This window comes from Patagioenas fasciata, chromosome 2 (assembly GCF_037038585.1).
Source record: "Patagioenas fasciata isolate bPatFas1 chromosome 2, bPatFas1.hap1, whole genome shotgun sequence".
Classification (NCBI taxonomy): domain Eukaryota; kingdom Metazoa; phylum Chordata; class Aves; order Columbiformes; family Columbidae; genus Patagioenas; species Patagioenas fasciata.
In genome coordinates this window covers 22059993-22081795 of record NC_092521.1, presented here as the reverse complement: position 1 = coordinate 22081795, position 21803 = coordinate 22059993, and the positions used below count along the sequence as shown (strand labels likewise).

General features: G+C 37.6%; 1 protein-coding gene across 37 annotated transcripts in view; it reads left to right on the top strand.

Annotated features, from left to right (window-relative positions):
• Window positions 1-21803, top strand: part of RIMS2 (regulating synaptic membrane exocytosis 2) — a 466824-nt gene that overhangs the window by 385729 nt on the left and 59292 nt on the right. For 15 of the 37 annotated variants that reach the window (XM_071803874.1, XM_071803876.1, XM_071803871.1 and 12 more), the window contains 2 exons: window positions 8958-9130; window positions 10169-10411. The exons of 9 other annotated variants lie outside the window; for them this stretch is intronic. In XM_071803874.1, the coding sequence (XP_071659975.1) occupies window positions 8958-9130; window positions 10169-10411 (416 nt within the window). The remainder of the gene's footprint in view (window positions 1-8957; window positions 9131-10168; window positions 10412-21803) is intronic. 13 more of the 37 variants (XM_071803881.1, XM_071803879.1, XM_071803880.1 and 10 more) reach the window with 1 other exon arrangement.

Genomic DNA, 21803 nt, shown 5'->3' with positions numbered 1-21803 from the left:
AGTTTAAAATCCAGGTTAAATAAGAACTCTTTAAAATGCATACTGTTTGACTTCCTAGCTTGTGTTTGCAAAGTAACATCTCAGAGAAGTCCAAATTAGGTAGAACGATCAGAGACAGAAGAGGATTTCTTAAAATAGAAATCTTGCCTTGATACCCTCTTTAAGAAAATAAGCTCTTGCCTGAATGGTGAGACTGTATGAAATACAAGAGATTTTGAGTGCACTGGTGACTGAAATGGCATGTGAAGCACTTCAGAAACAGAAACAAGTGCAGAAAGCACACTTTGATTCTGTTTATCCAACATAAGTAGGATTCACTACAGTTAGAAGACCAAAAGGACTAGAAACAGAATTAAGAGTCATCACTGAAACCATACCCATTGAGCAACTGAGTTAACTGTAGGCAGGCTCACCAGTTTGTCCTAAAAAACGTGCTGGAATTCACCAGTAGATAAAGCACTGGAGATGCCATTAAATGCAATTGCACAGTAAGATTGTGAAGCCCTGAACACCTGCATTTTTGTAATCACCCTGACTTGAACAACTCAATATTTTTACAGTGAACAGTGTCCATGATGATGCATCTTTGGAAGACTTGGCATGGTGCTCTGGAATGCTAACAGATTGCTGATATCTATATTAAATAGATTTTTTCCTTTTGTGTAAGACAGTCAAAAAGTTAATGGGTGGTAGTTAAAAAGATGCTGACAAGTTTGAGAAAGTCTACAGGAAGAATTAATTACCCACCATCACAAAGCCAGACTGTGGACCTGTTTCTCTAAAGTAAAATTTGGTGACTGACTATATCCTGTTTTAAATAGCAGTTAAAGTCAGGAGAAGGTCAGCAGTATGAAAGGGAATTTGTATAGCAAATGTTTCAAATACATCGTAGAAAAAGCTTGGTTTTATTTACTGTTTTGCCTGCTTTCCTGAATTACTTTCACATCAGAAAAGGACGACTGATTGTTGGACATCCTTCTGCCCTTAATTATCATTCAAGGGTTCTTCTTTCAAAGCTTTTATTTATTTACCTTCATATTATCTATGTTGGGAATTGTTGGGAATATGCTGGCTGCATGAGAACATTCTGTGGTTCACCTAAAACTTATTAAGGCATTTTGGAATCATCAGATCATGTTACAAGGTGAAGTCCATCCGCAGAACACGTGAGATTTTCTATTCATTCCAATTTAAATAGTCAACTCTAGCTGTTTCACCCTAGCTGTATGCTATACATGGATCTCTTTCCTATTACATTTAATCTGTCACAATCAACTAGAACCATGGAAAAGATAATCTTTAATATTCAGACTATGAAAATTCTTCTTAAAAATCTCAGTTACTTTCCTTGAGAGATTATGGAAAGTAGTTATCTTCATTTTTTAAGTAGACGTCTAGTTATATGGTACATGAGGCATACTACCGAAGGACAGTGGTGGTAGCCTCTTTTTATTATGAAATCTCATGTCCCAGAGTCCTGTTCAATTAACTGTTGGACTAGAAGCTCTCTCTATGAATTGTGGCTTTAAAGTAGCTTTTCACGTGATGTTATGAGACATCTGCTTGGCCATTATAAACCTTGTGTTTTCACTCCAGTGTATAACACATCTTGGATTATCTTTTAAGAACTTTTTGAGGTAATGCCTGGAATTTTTCCTGTGCTGTTTTACTTGCCTTTTACTTTATCTTAAGCAACAGTTTTTTAACCACTGTGGTTTTCATAGGAGATATGGGATTTTAAACAGTGTCATTGTGATTTTGGATTGTCTTTGGAAAAGTTCGATAACTTTATATCCCCCAGCAGAAGGTTTGCAGTGCTCTCTCCTTTCAAAATTTGTAAAATTTGATGCTGACTTTAAGACTTTTTACTTTAAGATTAAAAAGGAATGCTTAGTTCCCTAGACTGGATGAAGCTATCATTGTGAATTAATTCTCTATCAATAAGAACTTGATTTCAGAATAGATATCAGTGCAGCTGAAATTAGAAACTGACTGCAGGAACAGATTTTTTTTGTAGGAGGACAGACTTGTTGACAAGATAATTCTCAAGCTCACTAAAAGATCCAAATAAGAGCTGCCTTACTGCTTTCTTCTTCACAAAATATTTGCAGGTTCTGTAAGTTCTCCTTGCTGTAATCCCAGGATATTTTCTAGTGCTCACCTATATTTATTTTATATTGTGCACGTAGGGAGTTCTTAAAAAAAATTACTCCATATGCCAATATATGTGAAGCAGATGATTTTTTGTCTTTTGATTTGGCTTGCCTCTTTACTACCTCCCTCTAGATTTCCCGTTGTCCTTAGACAGTGATCCATTGGTGGCTTCTGCATTACTGCTGCCTTTGCAGTTTCTTCCTCAGCTCCTGGATCACATTGACCCACAGGACGACAGAGTAATTTGGGTTGGATGGGACCTCAGGAGCTGTCTAGTCCAACCCCTATCTTAAAGCAAGGGTCAGCTTGGAGATCAGTACAGGTTGCTCTAGTCAGGATTTGAAAACATTCAAGGATGAATACTGCACAACTTCTCTGGGCAACCTGATCCACTGCTTCACTGTACCTATGGTAATAAATGTGCCAGTCAGAGCTGCTGTGAATTGCTTGGCTCGGTCTTTTTGACACCCTCCCTGTATGACCTGTCAGGCTGCTGTTAGGTACTCCCAAAGCCACCACTTCTCAAGGCAGAACAAGCCCAGCTCCCCCAGCCTCTCTCCACAGGGCAAATACTGTAGTCCCAGTCATCTTGGTGGCATCCCTAGAAATTCATTCTAGTTAATCGATGCCATTGTTGTACTTTGGGTCTCAAATCTGGATACAATATTCTAGTTGTGGTCTAATGACTGCTGAGTAAAGGGGAATAATCAGTCCCTTTGATCTACTAGTCATTTTACAGTCAATACAACCCAGGCTGCCTTTCTCTGCTGCCAGGGCCCATTGCTGACTTGCTTGATCTTTTTGATTGTTCATTTTTAATTCACGAATTTAGCAGTAGGATGCTGTTTGCAACATGGCATAGGCCCATAGTGAAATCAGATTTTAGCATCTTCTTTGTAAGAATGTATACGTGAGCAGTGGTTACAGAAATTGATAAACAGACGGCACCAAACCAGTAAGGGTAAGATGTGTGAACTTTTGAAGTAGGTGTTTTTCACATGTTCACTAGAAATATGGATGTTCCTTTTGACTGACATGTTTCAATTTGGGGCTAACTGTATTGGAGGTTAGGACTAGTCAGAAGGTGGACTTCACAAATCAGATTACAGTCAGTTCTTATTATTCAAAGTGGAAGTAGACTGGGATGGTTTTAATAATGGGAAAATATGATGTTGAATAAGGAATGAGAGTAAGGGATGGATGTACAGAGCTGTACATCCAGCTATATTTACTGGTTCAGGCACCATGCAGCTTGGAATTAGGAACACCACGTGTAGCCCTCTCTTTTATGCTACTGTGAGACAAGAATTCCAAGGGACATATAGCCGGGCCAAGGTCAGAAGATCAAGGGGTGCCTGATGCAAAGCAAGAACTAGCTGAAGGGAGAACAGGGTTGGAACAGTGCTAATGGGACTCATCAGAAGCAAAATATAGGGCTAAGAAAGCAGGCTTCAATAATTAGGAATAAAAAAAGAAGAAGATAAGATAGAATCCAGGATGGCAAAGCAGAAGTAAGGATCAGCAGCCAAGAATGAATCTGAGCTAGAACTGGTTGTATCTCCATATTCAGAAGCCCAAAGCAACTGTGGAGCTTTTTATATACCTAGTACCAAAGCAGTGCAAGAGTTAATCTCCCTGGTCAGTCCTTAAATCTCCCAAGGGACTGAGGGCTGCCATGTGCAGCTGGCAGCTAAAGCAGGGCTGGCAGAGGCTGACCTGGCCAGCTGTACCTCCGTTGCTTTGATGGAGCCTGACAGGAGTGGTGAATGTAAGCACAGGTTATTGAGTTGGCTAAGTATGAATTACATGCAAAGGTAGATTCATTGTAGCCTTCAGCTTGGGTTTGTGCATATGCAAGCTACAACTAAACATATATTCTCTCTACATACTCATTTCTACATGCTATTTTGTAAAAGTGACTTATAATATTTTGCTTTATAGAAATGTAACACTGTTTTTGTAAATATTATTTGGTTTTACTTCTAATGGCAGACTTCATGAATCAGCCATGAACAAAGGTTTTAGAAAGAATCAAACAACCCATTAACATGTATTCAAATTATGAGTAGTAACTAAAATTTGTTATGTCTTTAGAGGCTGTCAACTTACACTGAAAGCTACAGTTGAAATTACAGAACATTTCATACACTTTTGTGCTCTGACTGCTTGAGAGCTTTTGTCAGCGCGGCAAAGAACTATTGAAACAGTCCAGAAGGTTCTTTAATCTTCTTGTGGTAGCACAATGAACAATTGTCTGAAGCATCTTCTCAGCATTTTGATCAGTAAAAACATTGGCTAGATTTGCATGTCCCTATGTAAATGCTAGCAAAAACACCCTGATGAGTAGACTATTAGAAAGAAAAAAAACAAAAAACAAACAAACCAAAACAACAACTGCAACAAAAACAGAACAAACAAACAAACAAAACCACAACAAAACAGAACAAAACAAAACAAACCCCACACAGTTGGAAATTGCTGACAATTTCACTTGCTTGGACAACTGTGTGACTGTATAGTCCAAGATGGAAGGCTGGTAACAATATATTAAATAATACAAATCACTTTAAAACTTCTTTTGAGTCATAAGTTCCAAAACAGTTTCTTTCCAGAAATAAGTATTAGAGCAGTTGTAGCTTGATGTGGCCTTTAACCATATGTGGTAGTTCACAAAGAGGTCAAAACATTTGCAGAGGTTGTATTTTTTCAGCTTTATAATCTTGAATTCATCACTACAAGAAAGTAATGTATTGCAGTTACAAGGTATTGGCACAATTGCTTAACTTTCACTTTGTTAGGGTCTCCAGCTGAATATTTTACAAATGCAGAGGAAAGGGCTTTTAGAAACTTTAAACTTGTTTGATAAAACCTGTATTAATGAGATTTATCCCATTCTTCAACACAGCAGAACAGGACAAAATCGTCTTACTGTTAAAAATACAAAAGTGGCTTTTAATCAACCCCTCTGCTTGCAGTAGACTTCCTACTGTTGAAACAGCTTGAAGCAACTGGGCACTCTTAGGGCTGTCTGGGTCGTAAAGTCCAGAAAGCTGCCTGTATTATATGAGTTTTGATTGGATTGGAAATTAAAATTTAACCTTTTTCCAGTAAAAGAGACATATATTTCCAGCATGGGGAAAGTCAGGAGATAATCTTCCTACTGCTGTGGCTGTTACTAGGTAGGTAGGTAGGTAGGTAGGTAGGTAGGTAGGTAGATAGATAGATAGATAGATAGATAGATAGATAGATAGATAGATAGATAGAAGAAACAGTATTTCATTAAACTTCGTATGGGCAGGTATGCTTCACCACAGCCTGGACATTCTGATTGTCCAAACCAGGGGAGCTACTAGCACACATGAGGCTTCCTTACTGTCCATGTGCCCTTGTTTTCTTCTGAGGGAAACTGGAGCACACAGGGTAGCTGCTGGATCTCACGATCCAGGCCTGTGGTCTCACTACAGCCCAGCCCCAGCCCCGGGGCTGCAGTTACCCAACTGGGTGCATCCCAATGGTGCAAACTCCTACGGCACGGTACGGTATGCAGGGACAGCAGTGGAGACGGCTGGGAAATGGTAGTGGTGTTCCAGATATAATGGGGGAATGGCACTTGGTTAGTGAAGACCTTTTCAGTGTAGTAGTAGATTTTATCCTAGAGTTGGTGACATCTAGGAAGAAAGAAAAAAAAGTGAAATTTGGAAGAAGAAAACAAGGAAGTATATGAAATATGTGAAGATATAACACCTTGGGGCAACTGTAACTGCACAAAAACTGAACAAAGGATAGTGCAAAATTGTGTGAAAATGTTTGCATTTTACAGTCAGGGTATATCAAATGAAAGAGAAAAACCCAATATTCACACAATGGAATTGTGATTTTACTTTTGAGGCAGAGAACAAAAGACCACTTCAGAAACTGCCTTCTGTAGAATTGCAATTTAAGAAACAAATACAAAACCGAAATGCCAGCATGGCTTCTGTCAGACAAGCAGTACGTTTCATTTTGTCTTCTGTGCTGCAGTTACTGAAACACTAACATGCAATACACTTACTATTATAATCCATTTCCTAAACCAAATTAAGTTAGATATAAGGTCAAAAGTAAACCGTAGCAGCAGAATAAAGAGCAATTTGGAGCAGAGCTAATGAATGTGAGGTATTTGAAGGTTTGAATGAAAGTGAGGTATTTGAGGTTTGTCCAGCACGATGCTGGGACTGTAACTCAGACAATCAGTAAATAAAACTTTTAAAAACAAATATTGCATACTAAGACCTTCAGATTTAATGAAAGGATCAGTTAACCTTCCCAATTTCAAACATAAAACATCCTGAAACAGCAAGGGTCAAATAATATTTCTGGGCCATCTGGCCCAACTGAAAACATTTGATGGGAAGTGCCTTTGATTTGGTAATGATCTGATGATCTTTTTTCACATGATATTTCCAAAATTATTTACCTTTAAGTTGCTTTTTTTTTACCACAAAGATTCTCAATCTTGACCATATATCACTGGATTATTACTATTGCATTATCTTTGAAAAAAAATACAATAAGGTTGTGTCATTTATGAAAATGTCTGATTTGTTATATATAGCACATTGCTATGAAAAATGTATTTTAAGAACTGAAGTTCTTCAGGTGTGGAAATGAAACAGACAAAATCAAAACTATAGGTTTTTGAAACTTTCAGTGTGCTGCAGAATGGCCCTTTAGAATAACTTTGTGCAATGCTGGTACCATTTGCTGCTTCACATTGCTTGCATGGATTTAACTCAGAAGCGTTTATTTCTTGCTTGGCAAGCTCAGTGTGGGATCTGCAGGTCGAGGTCTGTTATCCTACGAATCACCACAAGTAATATCTGTCCCCCAACTGGACTTTAATTAACAGTTCCATCAATTATTTACATCTGACACTATGGTCTATCTTATTTCCCCAATGGGCAGCGACATGGGGTCAGCAATGCCAGTGGTGTGTCTGCCCCGAGGTCGGGCACCGCAAGTGCATCTGCTCAAGGGCCTTGGCAAACACTGATGGTCTGAGGGCAGCTCTTCAGTGCCTTTTCTGTAGTGCCTGGTGGGAGCCCTGTACACCAGGCTGTGCTTCCCAGTCTTGGCAATTTTAGGCTAAATCAACACAAACTATACTCATAACTTTGTCTTCGATGCAGAATTATTCTGGGGAGGATTAGGTGGTTGGAACTGAATAGATAGGACTCAATATATATGCATTTCACTAGGTATAGTTCTTTTTTTCTTCTCCAAAGGGCTAAGTATTTGCTCTCTTAAAAGCTGTTGCTGCAAAAGAACAATCCTTTTATTCTGGTATAATGATCCATTATTTCTGATGATCAGGACAGCTGTTTAATCATTGTTTTTATGTTCCTCAAATGAATATATCGATAACAACATGTACTGTCTTCTTTATCAAGCAAAAATATTAATGGAATCAATAAAAACAGTCATCAAATATTACAGCATTTAAACATTGTGATCACAGAGAATCTCTGCAAGTTTATGGCTGGCTAAATTCACTCTGAGGCATATGGTCTGTGGAAGGCTTGAGTGATTTGTCAATTAACAGAAATACTGTAAATTAGCACAGACCAGGGAGACAGCTGCAGCATGTGCAACCCTTTCACATAAGCCTGCAGTTCAGGCTGTGCTTGATCGCTGTCTGAAACAGGTGTACAGTGTAACCTGAACAAGCATTTTTTCTTGTCTTTATTTCATTTCCCTGTTTTAAAATGGGCAAAATAACTTACTATTTCTACGTGTAAATAGGCACTTAAATGCTATTCTGAAACATTGTTTAGACACTGCACAGTCTCAGAATATTCTCCAATTTAACAGAAGCAAATGATCTGTGTACTCCATGAAAGACAGTTATTCTAAAAAATTGATAGCCAGGTCTGGACACCCTTCTTTTCTGCAGGACTACACAGGTCTGCCACTTTATGAATTATATTCTCCAGGTGGTTGAGTCCAATGTTCCTAACCCCAAGAGTTCACTGACAATTTATCTTGCACTGATTTTCTGAAAATATTATCGGTAGTAGCCCATCAGATTTCTGTATACACTGAAATGTCTGTATATGAAGAAGACAGGGAAAAAGTCTTTCTGCTGTTTATTATATCTGCACATAGTACAATGCAGAGTGGCACAGACTTAGCATTAATTTAAAGCTAACTTGTGTAACAAGAACATATAGCCATAATATTGTGTTCAGATCTAACTTGAATACCTCTGCACAACACTGCTTTATGTTGTATGGGCTTACTGCTGACCACCAGTCACCTGCCAGTTCTGTGTTTGGAATATACTGTTAAAAAGCTCAAATACTATTGTATTTTTTTAGTTTCTGAGACACATATTTTATAGATAGCATGAAGCATGTGTTTCCTGTTCAGTCTTTCATGAAATCAATAATTATGGGCAAGGCACTTAGTTTCTCTGCTTTGCTTTGTGCCCTGGTGGAACAGTTGTGGTGAGAATATTGTGTGATGGTTTAGATGTCTTTGCTAAGGTTTTTGAAACATTTGGAAGAGCTGGAAGTTCTATAGAAGCCACTCTATGGATTAAACTGAGGAGCTAATAATTTAAATGGGATAGCAAAGTAGAGTAAAAATAATAGAAACCAAGACACAACTTGTATTCTGTGTCAGTTAAAAACTTCATTATAAAAATTCAGACAGTCTGGTGACAAAGGCAGTTCAGATAGCATCAGGGACCAGCTCCATAGCTCATTTGTGGTGGTATGTATGTCACTGACAGCATCTGTATCTTTATCCCTTTCCTCTAACAGTATCGGTCAGGACGGGATCCTCAGCGAGGCTCAGACAACATTTCCAATAAGTCTTCAGACAGCGATGTCAGTGATGTCTCCGCTGTGTCACGGACGAGCAGTGCTTCACGTTTCAGCAGCACGAGCTACATGTCTGTCCAGTCAGAGCGTCCACGAGGAAACAAGAAAATCAGGTGAGCACAAGGAGCTGTAGTGCCAGCCATAGCTGTGTGATGTAAGTAACTGAATGCTTGTCTATTTTTGTATTTTAAATTAATATTTTGCATAGGTTAAAATTTGCAGGGAATTTGCAAAATACTGGTTTAAATGTCCTCTTCATCTAATGCTTTTTGAAGTCTTCATGGTATTTATTGTTAGCTAAGTTTTGTCATTTTGAGCTATACTAAAACACATACAAACATATGCTGTCAGCAAGCATTAGACACACTTAGATTTGGACTTTCTGAAAACCATTTTGTAAAATAATATGGCTGAAAAGACAATTCAACTTGAAAATTTTTGCCAGCAATATTAGAGGCATCTTCATTTCCTTTTAAACTAGATCTACTGAACTTCTATAGAAGTCTTATTTCATACTTACAGAGACTAATACAATTTATTTAATCCTTACGCTAGTCCAATATAACTGTAGGCATACAGCTGTTGAGCTGCTCTTCAACAAGGTGGACATAGTGCATCTGTGAGCAAAACGGCATCTCCTTTGCCTGTGCCCTGTGCACACTCAGAGAAGCTATGACTGTGACTGTAGAAGGAATGAAAGACTATTTTTCTTGGAAAGTGTAACCCACCTGCATTCTCAGCAAAATTTAATGTCAGCCTACATTAATCCTCAGAAAGTTGTCCTCTTGAGAGAAATGATGCATTTGAAAAGATTGTTTAAATACCTACTGATATGATCATTGTTAGGACCACATAGTTTCTGCCTTGCAGTTATGTATACATTTCCAAATGTGATGTATTGCCATGCAACTTTTATTCAAAGAGAGACTTAGAGATTGTCCTAAGAAAACATCCTAGGGTTGTCCAGTATAGTCTGGAGTCTTAACCAGCGTGGTTTAACTTACGACTGCTTCCATCTTTTAGTTTTTATTTCATTTATTTTGCATTTCTGTTCTTGTGAGTTCATGCATGCTCTTCTCCATGACCTTAACTTTAATTTATTCTTTTCTTTCTTCTTTTTGCATGCCTATTTCAATTTTTGTTGACTTCAGAAGGACAAGGGATATAGAGGGGAAAAAAGAGGGAGGGCTGGAAGGGGATGAACAAGATGGAGTATTTCCTGAGGAGGAAGAAAAAGAGGAGGAGGAGGAGGAAAGAACAAAGGAGCAAGAAATTGATGAAAAAGGGGAAGGGCAAGAGGTGACAGAGAACTGTGATAAGGAGGAAGTCAAAGGATCAGGGAATGATGAAAAAGCTCAAGAAGACCAAACTGAGGAAGGGAAAGAGGATGACAGGTAAAATATATTTCTGTTTCTGTAGACCTACTCTTCTTCCTCCTGTGCCAGGGCCCTACTTGTCTTCCCCTCCCATTTTTTTTTTTTTCTTTCCATTTGCTTAGCTTATTGTCTGTGTTCTCTGCAGCTTTCTTTGCTTTCGATCATGATGCTTTCATATTTAAGCAAGTTTCACTCTCGGCTTCAGTGAACTTGTTCTGCATACCAAATGATGCAGCACACTAACTTGACTCATTATTATGCAGGCAACTACAGCATATTAACTTTAAAATGGTTTAAAGTAGAGTTTGGGTGTGAGTATAATAAACAATAGAAATTGTAAGTTTCCTCTTTATACTCCCTACTTGAATTATCATTTCAGGGAAAAATCTTTTGTTGAGTGATATCTCATCAATATCAAAACCGTCTTTACTTTCATTTGTGGCAGTATTAAAGAAGAGAATTTGAATTTTTTTGTTTAATCCTCTTTGTGTAGGTTGATAAACGTGCATATTGATCGACAATCAATGTGGATAAGCAGAGTCTTACTGTATTTTTTGTCACATGTGAATAACTGTCGTGGGTTGCTGTATTGTGGAGGGGTCATGCACCTCTGCTGCTGTATTGTGTCCAGAAACATTTCAGCACAATTGGATCTGGGTTTATCAGATAATATTTTAGATTGATGCAGTTTAGCACAAATCCTTTGAAACATGACTTTTAATATAAGTGACATTTCATATTGCAAAATCTATGTAATTTGCATTAAGAGAAATACAATATTTCTTCTTTCTTCATTAGCAAAACATGTGTTTGAGATTTGCTGAATATTCTCAAACTCCTTCTCACCTATACAAAAATGGCAGAAAATCTCAGAAAAAAAACCCTCTTTTAACCTGCTAATTCTGCACTACCTTTAGATAACTTATTCCTGTAATACTATGTTCATATATATTAGAGCAAGCACAGAGCGCACTTTGGCAATCCACTTTCTTCCTTTGCTACAAACCTACATGTGTATATGGCTGTACATACACACATGTGCGAACATGCACAAACCAAAGGTGATACAAAAAGAGAATCAAAATGTGTAGTGTTCAGTCTGGGGTGGTATGGGCCAATATAGCCATACTACTGCTTTTACACATTAAATACCATCATTCCTTCACTCTTGAGTGCATTTCAGAATTCAACAAAAGTAGCTGTTTAGAAACAGCTGTCTTTAAGACTGCCTTTGGATATGTTTTCCAGGGACTGACAAATGACAGTGTGAGAAAGGAGGTTTTAAAGACGTTTTTCTCTCCCAGCTTACGCTAAGTTCCCAGTTCAATAGATATGAAAGTCCTGCCTCTCAAAAAGCATGACCCTGTTCCTGATTTCCAGCTTTCACTGAGGTTAGTCTTCAGTCAAAATGCTGTCCCTCACATAAAGTCAAGTCCTCTTTGAGAAACAACTTCTTGTTCCCTGTGCCAGCTTGTTCCTCTGCTTTTTAGCTGCTCTCCGCCCTCAGGAAGAAGCAGCAAAAGTCAGGAGTCCCTACTTGATAGGGAAACAAGACACTGTTAAGTTACGGCTGTGCAGTGACTTTTGTTTGGTTTAGATTTTGGGTCCTAATAAGGAAATCAGCCTCTAGTATTATTTGTGCACTCATTATGACCACTCTTAATAAGTAAATTGTGAATAAAAAGGAACGTCTCTATAGCTACCTTCCTTCCTCATGGTAAAATAAGTGCTTATCTTTTTAGTATTGTCTGAACATTCTTCTAGGGTAAGAACCTAACTGAAAAGTACAGATTGATTCCTATATGGCTCCAAATATAGGTATATATACACATAGTTGTGTATCATTAACATACTGAAATACTGAAATATCATGACTTGTGTGTTCAGCGGACAAACCTGAAGGCAGAGTTAATCCTAAGCATTGTTGTAAATTCAGTGCCTTCTGCTTGCTTGTTTGACAGTTCACAAGGTACCTTATACTTGGCAATTTATAAGATAACAACTTTCAGCTTTCCGAAAAATGTTTTCAGACCCACCACCAACATTAAACAATCACCCAGTCATCACTTAATAATTAAACATATCTATAGGTATTTGAGACACCCAACAGAACCAAAACAGACAGTTCATCTGTTACAGAATAGTAGTAAATTATCACCTAGTTCTTGAGATCTTTGGTGTCAAGAAAAGCTATATTGCAGATGGCAATTTTAAACATACGTTTTTACTTCAGAGGTGGGTCTTTAGTTGAACAGCATTCACCTTTCCTCTGAGCAATCTGGAATACAGGGGCTGCACTCAGTCATTCCACCATCAAAAATTAGCTTGTTAAGGATACATCATACCTCTTGATGTCACTGTGCTTATATACTTTATGAGTAATGATAGTAGTTGCACTAAGGGCTTCAGCCTGCTGAGATCATAGGTGGGTTCAATGTAACTTAAATGACCATGAAGACAGATATCCATCATGGATTCTTCCCATGCCTACTTTAAAGAGTCCCTCGGTGCAATAAACTGCATTAGCTTTTGAAGCACTGGAGCACAATAAATCAATACTTGGTGTGTGTTTTGTTCTTGGTTTTTGTTCGCTCGTTTGGTTGGTTTTTTGTTTGTTTGTTTGGTTGTTGTTTGTTTGGTTGTTGTTGTTTTGTTTTTGTTTTTCCAGAAATAGCTGCAGCATCACATTTTACCTTAATTAAACCTTGTAAAACTAAACTTTGTCATACGGCTGACCTATAGGGAAAACATAATTGTGTTTTTTCTTGGCAACACCTGTGAGTAAACAGAAAACATGGAACAAGGATTCCTTATATACAGCTCCCTGATATTATTTCTTATTCCAGCTCTCTGTTGATATTAGGGATTAAAAAAAAAGCCCTCTTAGATCTCATGTGTTAGCATTTATTATTTTAGTGCAAGAAATCTCTCTAAGACTGCTCTAAATCTTAACCTTACTTAACATTTTTCTGAATACCAATCCTAAACATTAATTTTGAAAGTCATGGTAATTTTTTCACATTAATACACAGCAACTGTAATCACAGAGCAGGATTTCACTGTGCCACATACTGTTGAAATACAGAAGAAAAATACAACCTCAGTTCAAAGCACACAAAGTCTACATCATGAGATGACATGAGTCCAGAGAGGGAAACATAGGAGAATTAAGAAACCTTCCACATGACAGGACATAGTTGCAATACTGGGTTGGGGACACCTTGACAACAGAGAGTACTAAGGGCAGATTTGAAGAAAGAAAATAAGATAGCTTTGTGCATGTTTGTGAAGAGGTCTTTTGAAGCATTAGAGGCAATGAGGAAAAAACATTAGGTGCTTACAAAAAATACATCAAGTGGATGAAGGGGCAAGTCTAATGAGCAGCAGGAGCTGATCTGCCAGTCATGAACATGGAAAGATAAATGTGATAAGGAACAACTGCTAAAATACTAGAAAATAAAGAGGAATTATGTACAACTGGATAGAAGAAAGTACAGCTTTCTACTGATGTATGGAGAAAGATGACAGAGCCAAATTGAAAAGCTATGAAATTCATTTTCCTACAGTATCCTGGAAGGATTTAGCGCAGGTAAATTCCCAGGGCTGGAGAGAAGCACTGCAGTAGGCAACATCTGAAATGGTGAGAGAGTGGACAAATCAATGAACTGTGTGGGTGCACAGAGAGGTCAGAGACGTGAAATAGAAACCATGTACAAGCCACCAAAAAGTGGACCTAATAAGAAGCCTGAATTACAAGGCCTGCCCAAACAACAGGTCTGAGTGACACACATGATCCACATGTCTGGGAAGAGATGCAGAAGGGAGGTTTTGGGGGGGAAATACTGAATTTAATGATACTGAATTGAGACCAGTGATTCACAGGGAGGTGCCATAGAAAGAGATTTCAGTGCAGGCAGGAGGAGACAGGGCAGATGAGAGGGAGTTTTTATTGCAGCGAGCATAATGCTTTGATGTACTGTTGATGAAGAGATGTTTGAGGGATAGCAGTAGAGGAGACAGTGTTACAGCCCTGTGGGACCATCACAGTTTAACTGAATGGGCAGAAAATGGGAATCTACTTGAGCACATTTTGAGTGAAAGGTTACAGAGAGAAAGAAATTGAGAGGGGATGAACTGTGGGAACTAAGGGAAGTAATAAATTAAAGCATGGTTAATTGCAGCAAAGCAAAGAAGAAAAGAGTGTACTTTTGCAATCTTAAGAAATCACTGAAGACTTTGGCAGGAGTCGTTTCAACCAAATGGAAAAAGGGGTAGTTATTTGGAAAGAGTTTGAAATGTAATTGGAAAACAAGAACTTAAGGGGTTTACTTTAAAAAATATGGTCCATTAATTCAGCGTTGAAAAAAAGAAAGGAGATGTGACCGTGGTTGCAGAACTGATGAGAGCAAGATGTTCTGCATCAGTTTCTAAAGTGAAGCATGTTTCTATGATTTGGGGAAAGAGCCAGTGACAAAGTGACAGAATCACAGAATCATTTTGCTTGGAAAAGACCTTTAAGATCATCAAGTCCAGCTGTTAACCTAGCACTGTCATGACCAGGTGGCTGGAGGTAAGAATGAGGAAAGCGGCATGGGGGGAAAGGAAATCAGAAGACGGCATACAATCACTTAGGCAAATCAAACAGTTGAGGAGGAGATCCAGTGAGAAATTTCTGCATCCATGACAAGGGCAAGGGGAGAGAAGTGTATGAAGAGGGTAATGCAGAGACAGCACAGAAGAATCAGTGTTTTGCTGTGTATCAGAAGAAATCAATGACATCCAGTGTGCAGAAAATAAGTGAATGCTAAAGGACAGTAAAAGAAATAGAGCTGATTAAGTAGGAAGATGACACAATTGAGGAAGGAGAATTTGTAGTAGAAAAAGGCAGCTGGGGTGTAATTTTGCAGAGGCTCTTGAAGATACAAGAAACAGGGTGCAGGATGTAGTATTAAGTAATGGTTCCATGATTTTATGATCCTATGGTTTGTTCAGATACAAAACTTTTGCTTTTCCTAATGGTTCTTCATGCTCGCTGTGCCATTTCCCTTGTTGGATATAAATATTCATTTCAAATTCACTTTCTGATTGTTGTCTGTATCATTCAGTCAAGAAAATCTTTAAAGAATTTATTTTTTAGGTTTTAAAAATGATTCCTGATGGGTATTTGTTCCTTAGTTTTTCATTAAATTGTGACCTTAGTATTTCAGTTTTTATGAGCCTTCCACTGTGATTGCAGCTATTATCAGTTAAATGCAGTGTTTTGCAAAGCTGGATGAATAAGCATGTCAATTCCATCTGTGCAAGCTCCTTCACGGGCATGGAAGCCAGTAACATTTTTTGAAAAATCTATGTTCTGGTAACAATATCAAAAACTGTGCAGAGGATAACAGGCATCAATAAACCATTTTCAGTGGGCACGTGCTGTTTCTTTTCTTAAAGCTATTTCAGAATGATTATTATGATTGCTCTGACGACAGCACAGGATGAAAGAAATTAATTGTGTCTAACTTTTCTGGCCAAACAGGCCATATGTTTGTAAGGAAAAGCTGTAGCCTGAGACTCTTTCCCCACCGCATGATCGATCCTTTAGCAAAATGGCAGCACAGGCAGTCTGTGCTCCCAATAGCTCTAGCCATATATACATATATAATGTTCACTCAGAGTAATTCCTGCCATGGGGAGAGAGAGAACTTCCGTACAGTTATGTCAATGTTCCAGGTAATTTTTCAGGGAAAACATGTCAGTGTACTGTTTCCTGCAGCTCTCAACCCAAGATTTTGGGGTAATAAATTTGTTAATATCCCGACAATGTGACCTTGCCATTACTGGGATGAGATAGACGGGTTGCAGTACAACATTCACCAGGTCTTTTCAGCTGTAAAATGTTTCGTTATTCAGGCAGCTGGGACAGGTATGATGGAAAGAGTTCTTGAACAAAAAACAGCAACTTTGTGTTCCTCTAACATACTTCTTTTGCATACTCCTGACTATATCAACAGAGAGCTGCTTATACTTTGCCAGTCTGACTGAAATCACAGGACCTAAAATAAACTTTTTTCCAGTAAGATGTCATTAATATCATTGGGCTGTGTAGTCTAGTAATGTTCCTGACAAACTCTTGCCCCGTTTGAAGCATAGATTCAAACCCACTGGTTTTTAACTTTAGTATCACATAGTGAGGCAAATCTTCAAAAGCTACAGATTCATATAGCTACAGGGTCTGTAATGAAACACAGTCAATAATTTAACCATTTGGCTTTTTACACTTTCATAGATTACATACAGAAGAAAATTATCTGACTTCTGGTAAAATATTACAGAAAGGATACAAAATATCAATGGTTCAAAAGGAATTCTATGAATTCACATCTTTCTTGTGAAATCTGTACTGGGAATACAATACAATAATTTAAGAAATTTAGCAAAGTCACCTGTTTCTAAGTTATTAACATCTGTCACACCCTTATTTTTCCTGTTACTTTGGAGCAAGTACAAAAGTTGTATGGACTCTTTTACAGCTAGTAAATTTATTTTGATCCACTAGGAAATAACAAGGTAATGAATTTGGAAATATAAATTATTAACAGGTGAACAGTGAAAATACCGAATTTGAAACAGTCTGCAGCTTTTATATATGGTGCCAAGCAGGGAACTCAGACATTTTTTCTTAGACAGCGGCACAATATCGTTGGGACCGCTTCACTCTCCACAAAATGCAGCCTGCACTTCAACCTCTGTTGAGTCAGCTCTGACCCGTGATCCAGAAAGCACTGATGTACTCCTGTTCCTAGAGATTATTTAACAGTGCATCAGTGGCTAAAACCAACCAAACAAACCAACCATAACAAAACAAAACCAAAACAAATACAAAACCAATCAAAAAAACAAAACCACCACCAACAAGCAAGAGGTGCAGATGAAAAGCCCTGTGGACATGCAGAGAACTAGGAATGAAGGGAAAAAATAACATAATGCTTTGAAGCAGATACAAATGTTGACATTAGTTTTTGCACTTTCAAGTGTGTGAAAAAAGACTGAAGATATTTAGAACTAGATTGAATCATACGTTCTTCAATAGACAGACTTTTTATCTTTATTTGTATAGTACTAAGCACAAGAGGTCTGTGGACAAGAATAGCAATAGCAACAAGTAAATGTAGGGTAGGAACTTATGAAAACAAGGAATTGAATGTTGAAGCCCATTAGGCTTTTCTTTCTTTGATACTATGATTCTGTGGCTCTGTCTCAGTACTGTGTGTTTTCATTATTTTTGCCTGAGTATTATATCAACAGAAAAGTGAAAAGATTCTGTAAAAATAACATGGTTCCTTTTTTGATTCCTTTAAATGTACTTCATTAAAAATAATTAAGAAGCTTATCATTTAGCCTTTTGAGAAACAAACATAAACTCCTTTTTGTTACTTCGTAAAAGTATTTTTAAAATAGTTACTGGTTTTGTGCTAGTTTTACTATTGCTTACTTAATACCTATGGTAAGGTGATCCTCCAGCAGTTTTATCTGATTTTACTGCTATTTGACCAAGCACCTGAACATTTTAGTTCAGTATTATCACTGTACCTGCATGGTGTTTGTACTCTGTCTATAAAGACCATAAGGTGCTACCTGAACAAGGTGGGAGATCTGTCATCAGGTGAGCTCTAGTAGGAAATAAGCCTATATATCTGCCTACAAATACCACTGGGAGTCTGGCAATTTCCAAATTGTAGCGATAACATGAGCGCGATTCCTATGGAGGTCCAAGGTAAAGAAGAGGAGCCTTTGCTCCAAAGGTGCATGGTGTGCAACATGCACATTGCCTCAGCAGGGACTTCTGGTCATAGACCTGTCCTCCTCGGGTCAGAAAAACAAAGTTTGCAGACTTGTGTTCAGAAAGATGTAAGGCAAGTTTCCTCACAACATTTTCTTTTTATGATGGTCTTAAGTTTTCTGTATGCTTTTTCTAATTTCCCCCAGAGGCTCAAAGTGACTCAAAGTCATTTTGTCAAACTGACAGAAGTCAGACAGGCAAGATCATGATGTCCCAGATAATGTCTCCTTGGTTGAGGTAATTATGGCTTCAGATCTCTTGCTTGTGTCCATTTAGCTCTCAGTCCCAGAAGATCAATTCAGAAAGATGCTATGGGTTTGTAAGATGTTAGCAGTGTCTATTCTGACCCTGATTTTTGGAGTCCTGAAGCAACCTGAATTTATAAGGAATGAAGGAAACATCAGAGTTGCTTTATTCTTTAGATGCCCACTGTTGCACACATTCACGTAGGCAGTACAAGAACAATTGAGCACAATACAGTACGAATCAAAACACTCCAGTCTTTCATGAGTGTAGATGCAGCTATAGTGAAAGCCATATTGACTACTGCAACTTATTTAAATAAAGTCCATTCAGGACATCTGGCTCTTCCATGTGTATTGTGTGATTTTTTTCCCCTTAATGTAATCTCAGTAGTGCATCCTATCCAGTTCCTGCATGTCTATCTTTCAAAGTTTTCTAGCTGTCAATGTGTTTTCTAAATCAGAAAACCTTCCTTATAGCTAATTTCAACTTGGCAAGTAAAGATGATAAATGACAGTTCATCTTACCCTAAGGCAATATATGATGTCTCTTATCTCTGTATATGTTTGAGAATTTCCGCCTTCCAGTCTGAAATTTTTCTCACTTTCCAGACTTCATTTTGTATTATTTCTCTGGTGGTTTCAGATCTGGGACGCGTAGTGGATTTAAAGTATAGCTTATCAATTCAGTGCTTGCTTTTCTTTTCACAGAGATCTTTTCAGCCCTTCAAGGAACAAATCTGGGCAGCACTAAGCAAGCTTGCAGTGTAGTTTGTGTCGTAGTCAGCAGTGTTAATATAAGAAATAGAATGACTCCTCTCTTCCATCTCTGTTGGATGACTGTAGTTCAACAGTATGTTTGAATAAGTACATAACGTTTAACTTCTAAAGTACATGCAAGGTGTATTTCTGTAAGACAGTCTAAATTAAATCAGGTTGCCTACTGTTTTAATTTGGCAAGCTGGTTGTTAACTTGCTTTTACAAATGCAACTGCCTCTTGCCAGGCTGGGTTAAAGAAGATGCCTTCTAAACTCAAAGACTGGATGCTATTCTAAACTGATTCTGTCTTTGTTTGAATTGTACTTACTTTATTGCCAAGCCTTCAGAGCTCATATGGACTGCTTGTATTTACAAATAAACATCAAAGTAATATGACAGCTGGATAATGCAAGACTTCTGGACCTCAGCTAGTTTTCTTGCTAGCCTTCTTTTGAATTCACACATAGTAAATGGCTGGTTTAGTTGACTGTATTGGAAGAAGGGGTTTCTGCAAAGATTTACTACTGTTAGCAGGGTAATAAAGCCTTTCTGTAACTATGCGAAGGTAAATTTGAAAGTTTATCAACAGTAGATGAATATGGGTATAATATTTTTGTTATAAATTTATTTTAAATTAAAAAGTTGTTATAAATTTTAAAAAATGTTATAAATTGTATTTTTATATAAAAATGGCCAATTATTCTCACAGAAATGGTGAAAACTTTTATCAAAAATCTTGGAAGCTCTGTGAAGAATTCAGTTGCTAGTGTTTGGAAAAAGTAATCTGTTATAGTGTTTTTTCCACATCCCTCATTTGTTGTGTCCGTGTTTGGTAAGTAACCCAATGGCTTGACTCCAAGCAATTTTGAAATTTGTTTCTATTTTTAAAAAATATGCTACATGCATACCTATATTGATGTGTAATAACAAAGCAGTGTGCAGAGCTTGTTATCTAGCATAGTGGGGAAGATCCAGGTCAAGTCAAACTATGTACTGTGATATGTGAGGTATTTCTGATTTGCAATGAAAGATACTTTTGAAACAGATACTTCATATAAAATTATTCTTACTTTTACTTTGAGCTGTGCAGACAAGCTTTCTTTGAATAGTAATATAAATAATATAAATAATAGAATACATCATAACTGCTTTCCCACCAACTTACTTGTTATAATTTCAGTAAAACAAAACTACTAAGTCAGTCCATTAGCTATTAGAGATCTATATCACAAATGAGTTAATAGGATAATTTTTGACCAAGTGAATTGCAGGAGACTAAGTCATTATAATTTTGAACGTGTAGTGTCTCTCTTTGATGTGAATTGGCAGATAAGTATGTTCATTGGCCGGAAGCACTGTTCCCATGGAAATGTTGTTTCCTACATCACAGCTGTCCCCATAATGCTGCTTTTGTTAAATTTCTTCTACAAATTAATGAAATGAGAGCCTCTCCAAGTGACTTAAGAGCTCTGTTAAGAATGGCATTAAAATTCCTCTCCTGCTTATAAAAAAAGCTGTAAACAAAATCTTTAGTGGGGCTTCCAGTCTCACAAGAGATGTGCATTAGAAAATATCTCTTACAACAATTGAAGAAATAGTTAAAATCCCTTCCCTAGGACATCACAGCACACAGCTGTACTCCACACTTGGCTGAGTGGATTTTTCTTTTGCAGGTGTTTTATTTTTGTTAGGGATTATTACCAGAGAACTAAGCTAAACAACAGGGAAGTAGTAATATTGACTTTCCATTGGGAAAAAAAGAAACCTGCAAGATCTGCCAAATGACTTAAGTGTAAACCTGATTCTCCAATACATACGCTTTTGAGAGAGCAACAAGATTATATGTTTTCATTTCTAATTCTGCTGTAAAGAAGAGTGCAAAAATACAAAAAAAAAATCCTCAAAAATCCCATTAACAATATACAGTACAAACAGACAGTATTGATAACTTTCCCTTCACATTTATAAATACTAATAATATGGTAGATTGCAAAAATGCCTGTGCTTCATAATACTGATTTTAGTAAAGTGTGTTTATTGGAAAGTGAAAAACAAACAAAATCAAGATTGTCATCATAATTTTAGTGTATCAGCCTTAGAAACAGATAGAATAGCATTTTTATTTATTCTTTGTAGAATAAATGATATTCTTTGTTATTTGCTGGTGATCGTGGACTCACTGGGTGTAAAGATTCTATACTGCTCCCTGTGCTGCTTTCTGCCACAGGCTGTTACAGCCCAGGACCAGGGCCTGATTTAAAAGTCAGTTTTATATAAAATTATCAGTACTTTACTCCTGCAGAACTCCTGCTGATGTATTGCCAACTTACCAGGTTAATGAAGAGGGAAGAGGAAACTTTTCTACATCTACCAACACAAAAGATCTGTCTTGTTGTTAGTAAGGAAAATGGCAGAAGGAAGAGCAGGGAGAGGAAGAAACAGGAGAAAATGCTGGGCAACAGTTATGGGTTATGGGGAATGACCATTCAATTCAGCAAGTCACCAGCTGAGCTACAGCTGGGGTTCCTGGTGCTGGGACTTATTTTGAGCTGGCAGGTGGATTATGATGTTATTTAACAA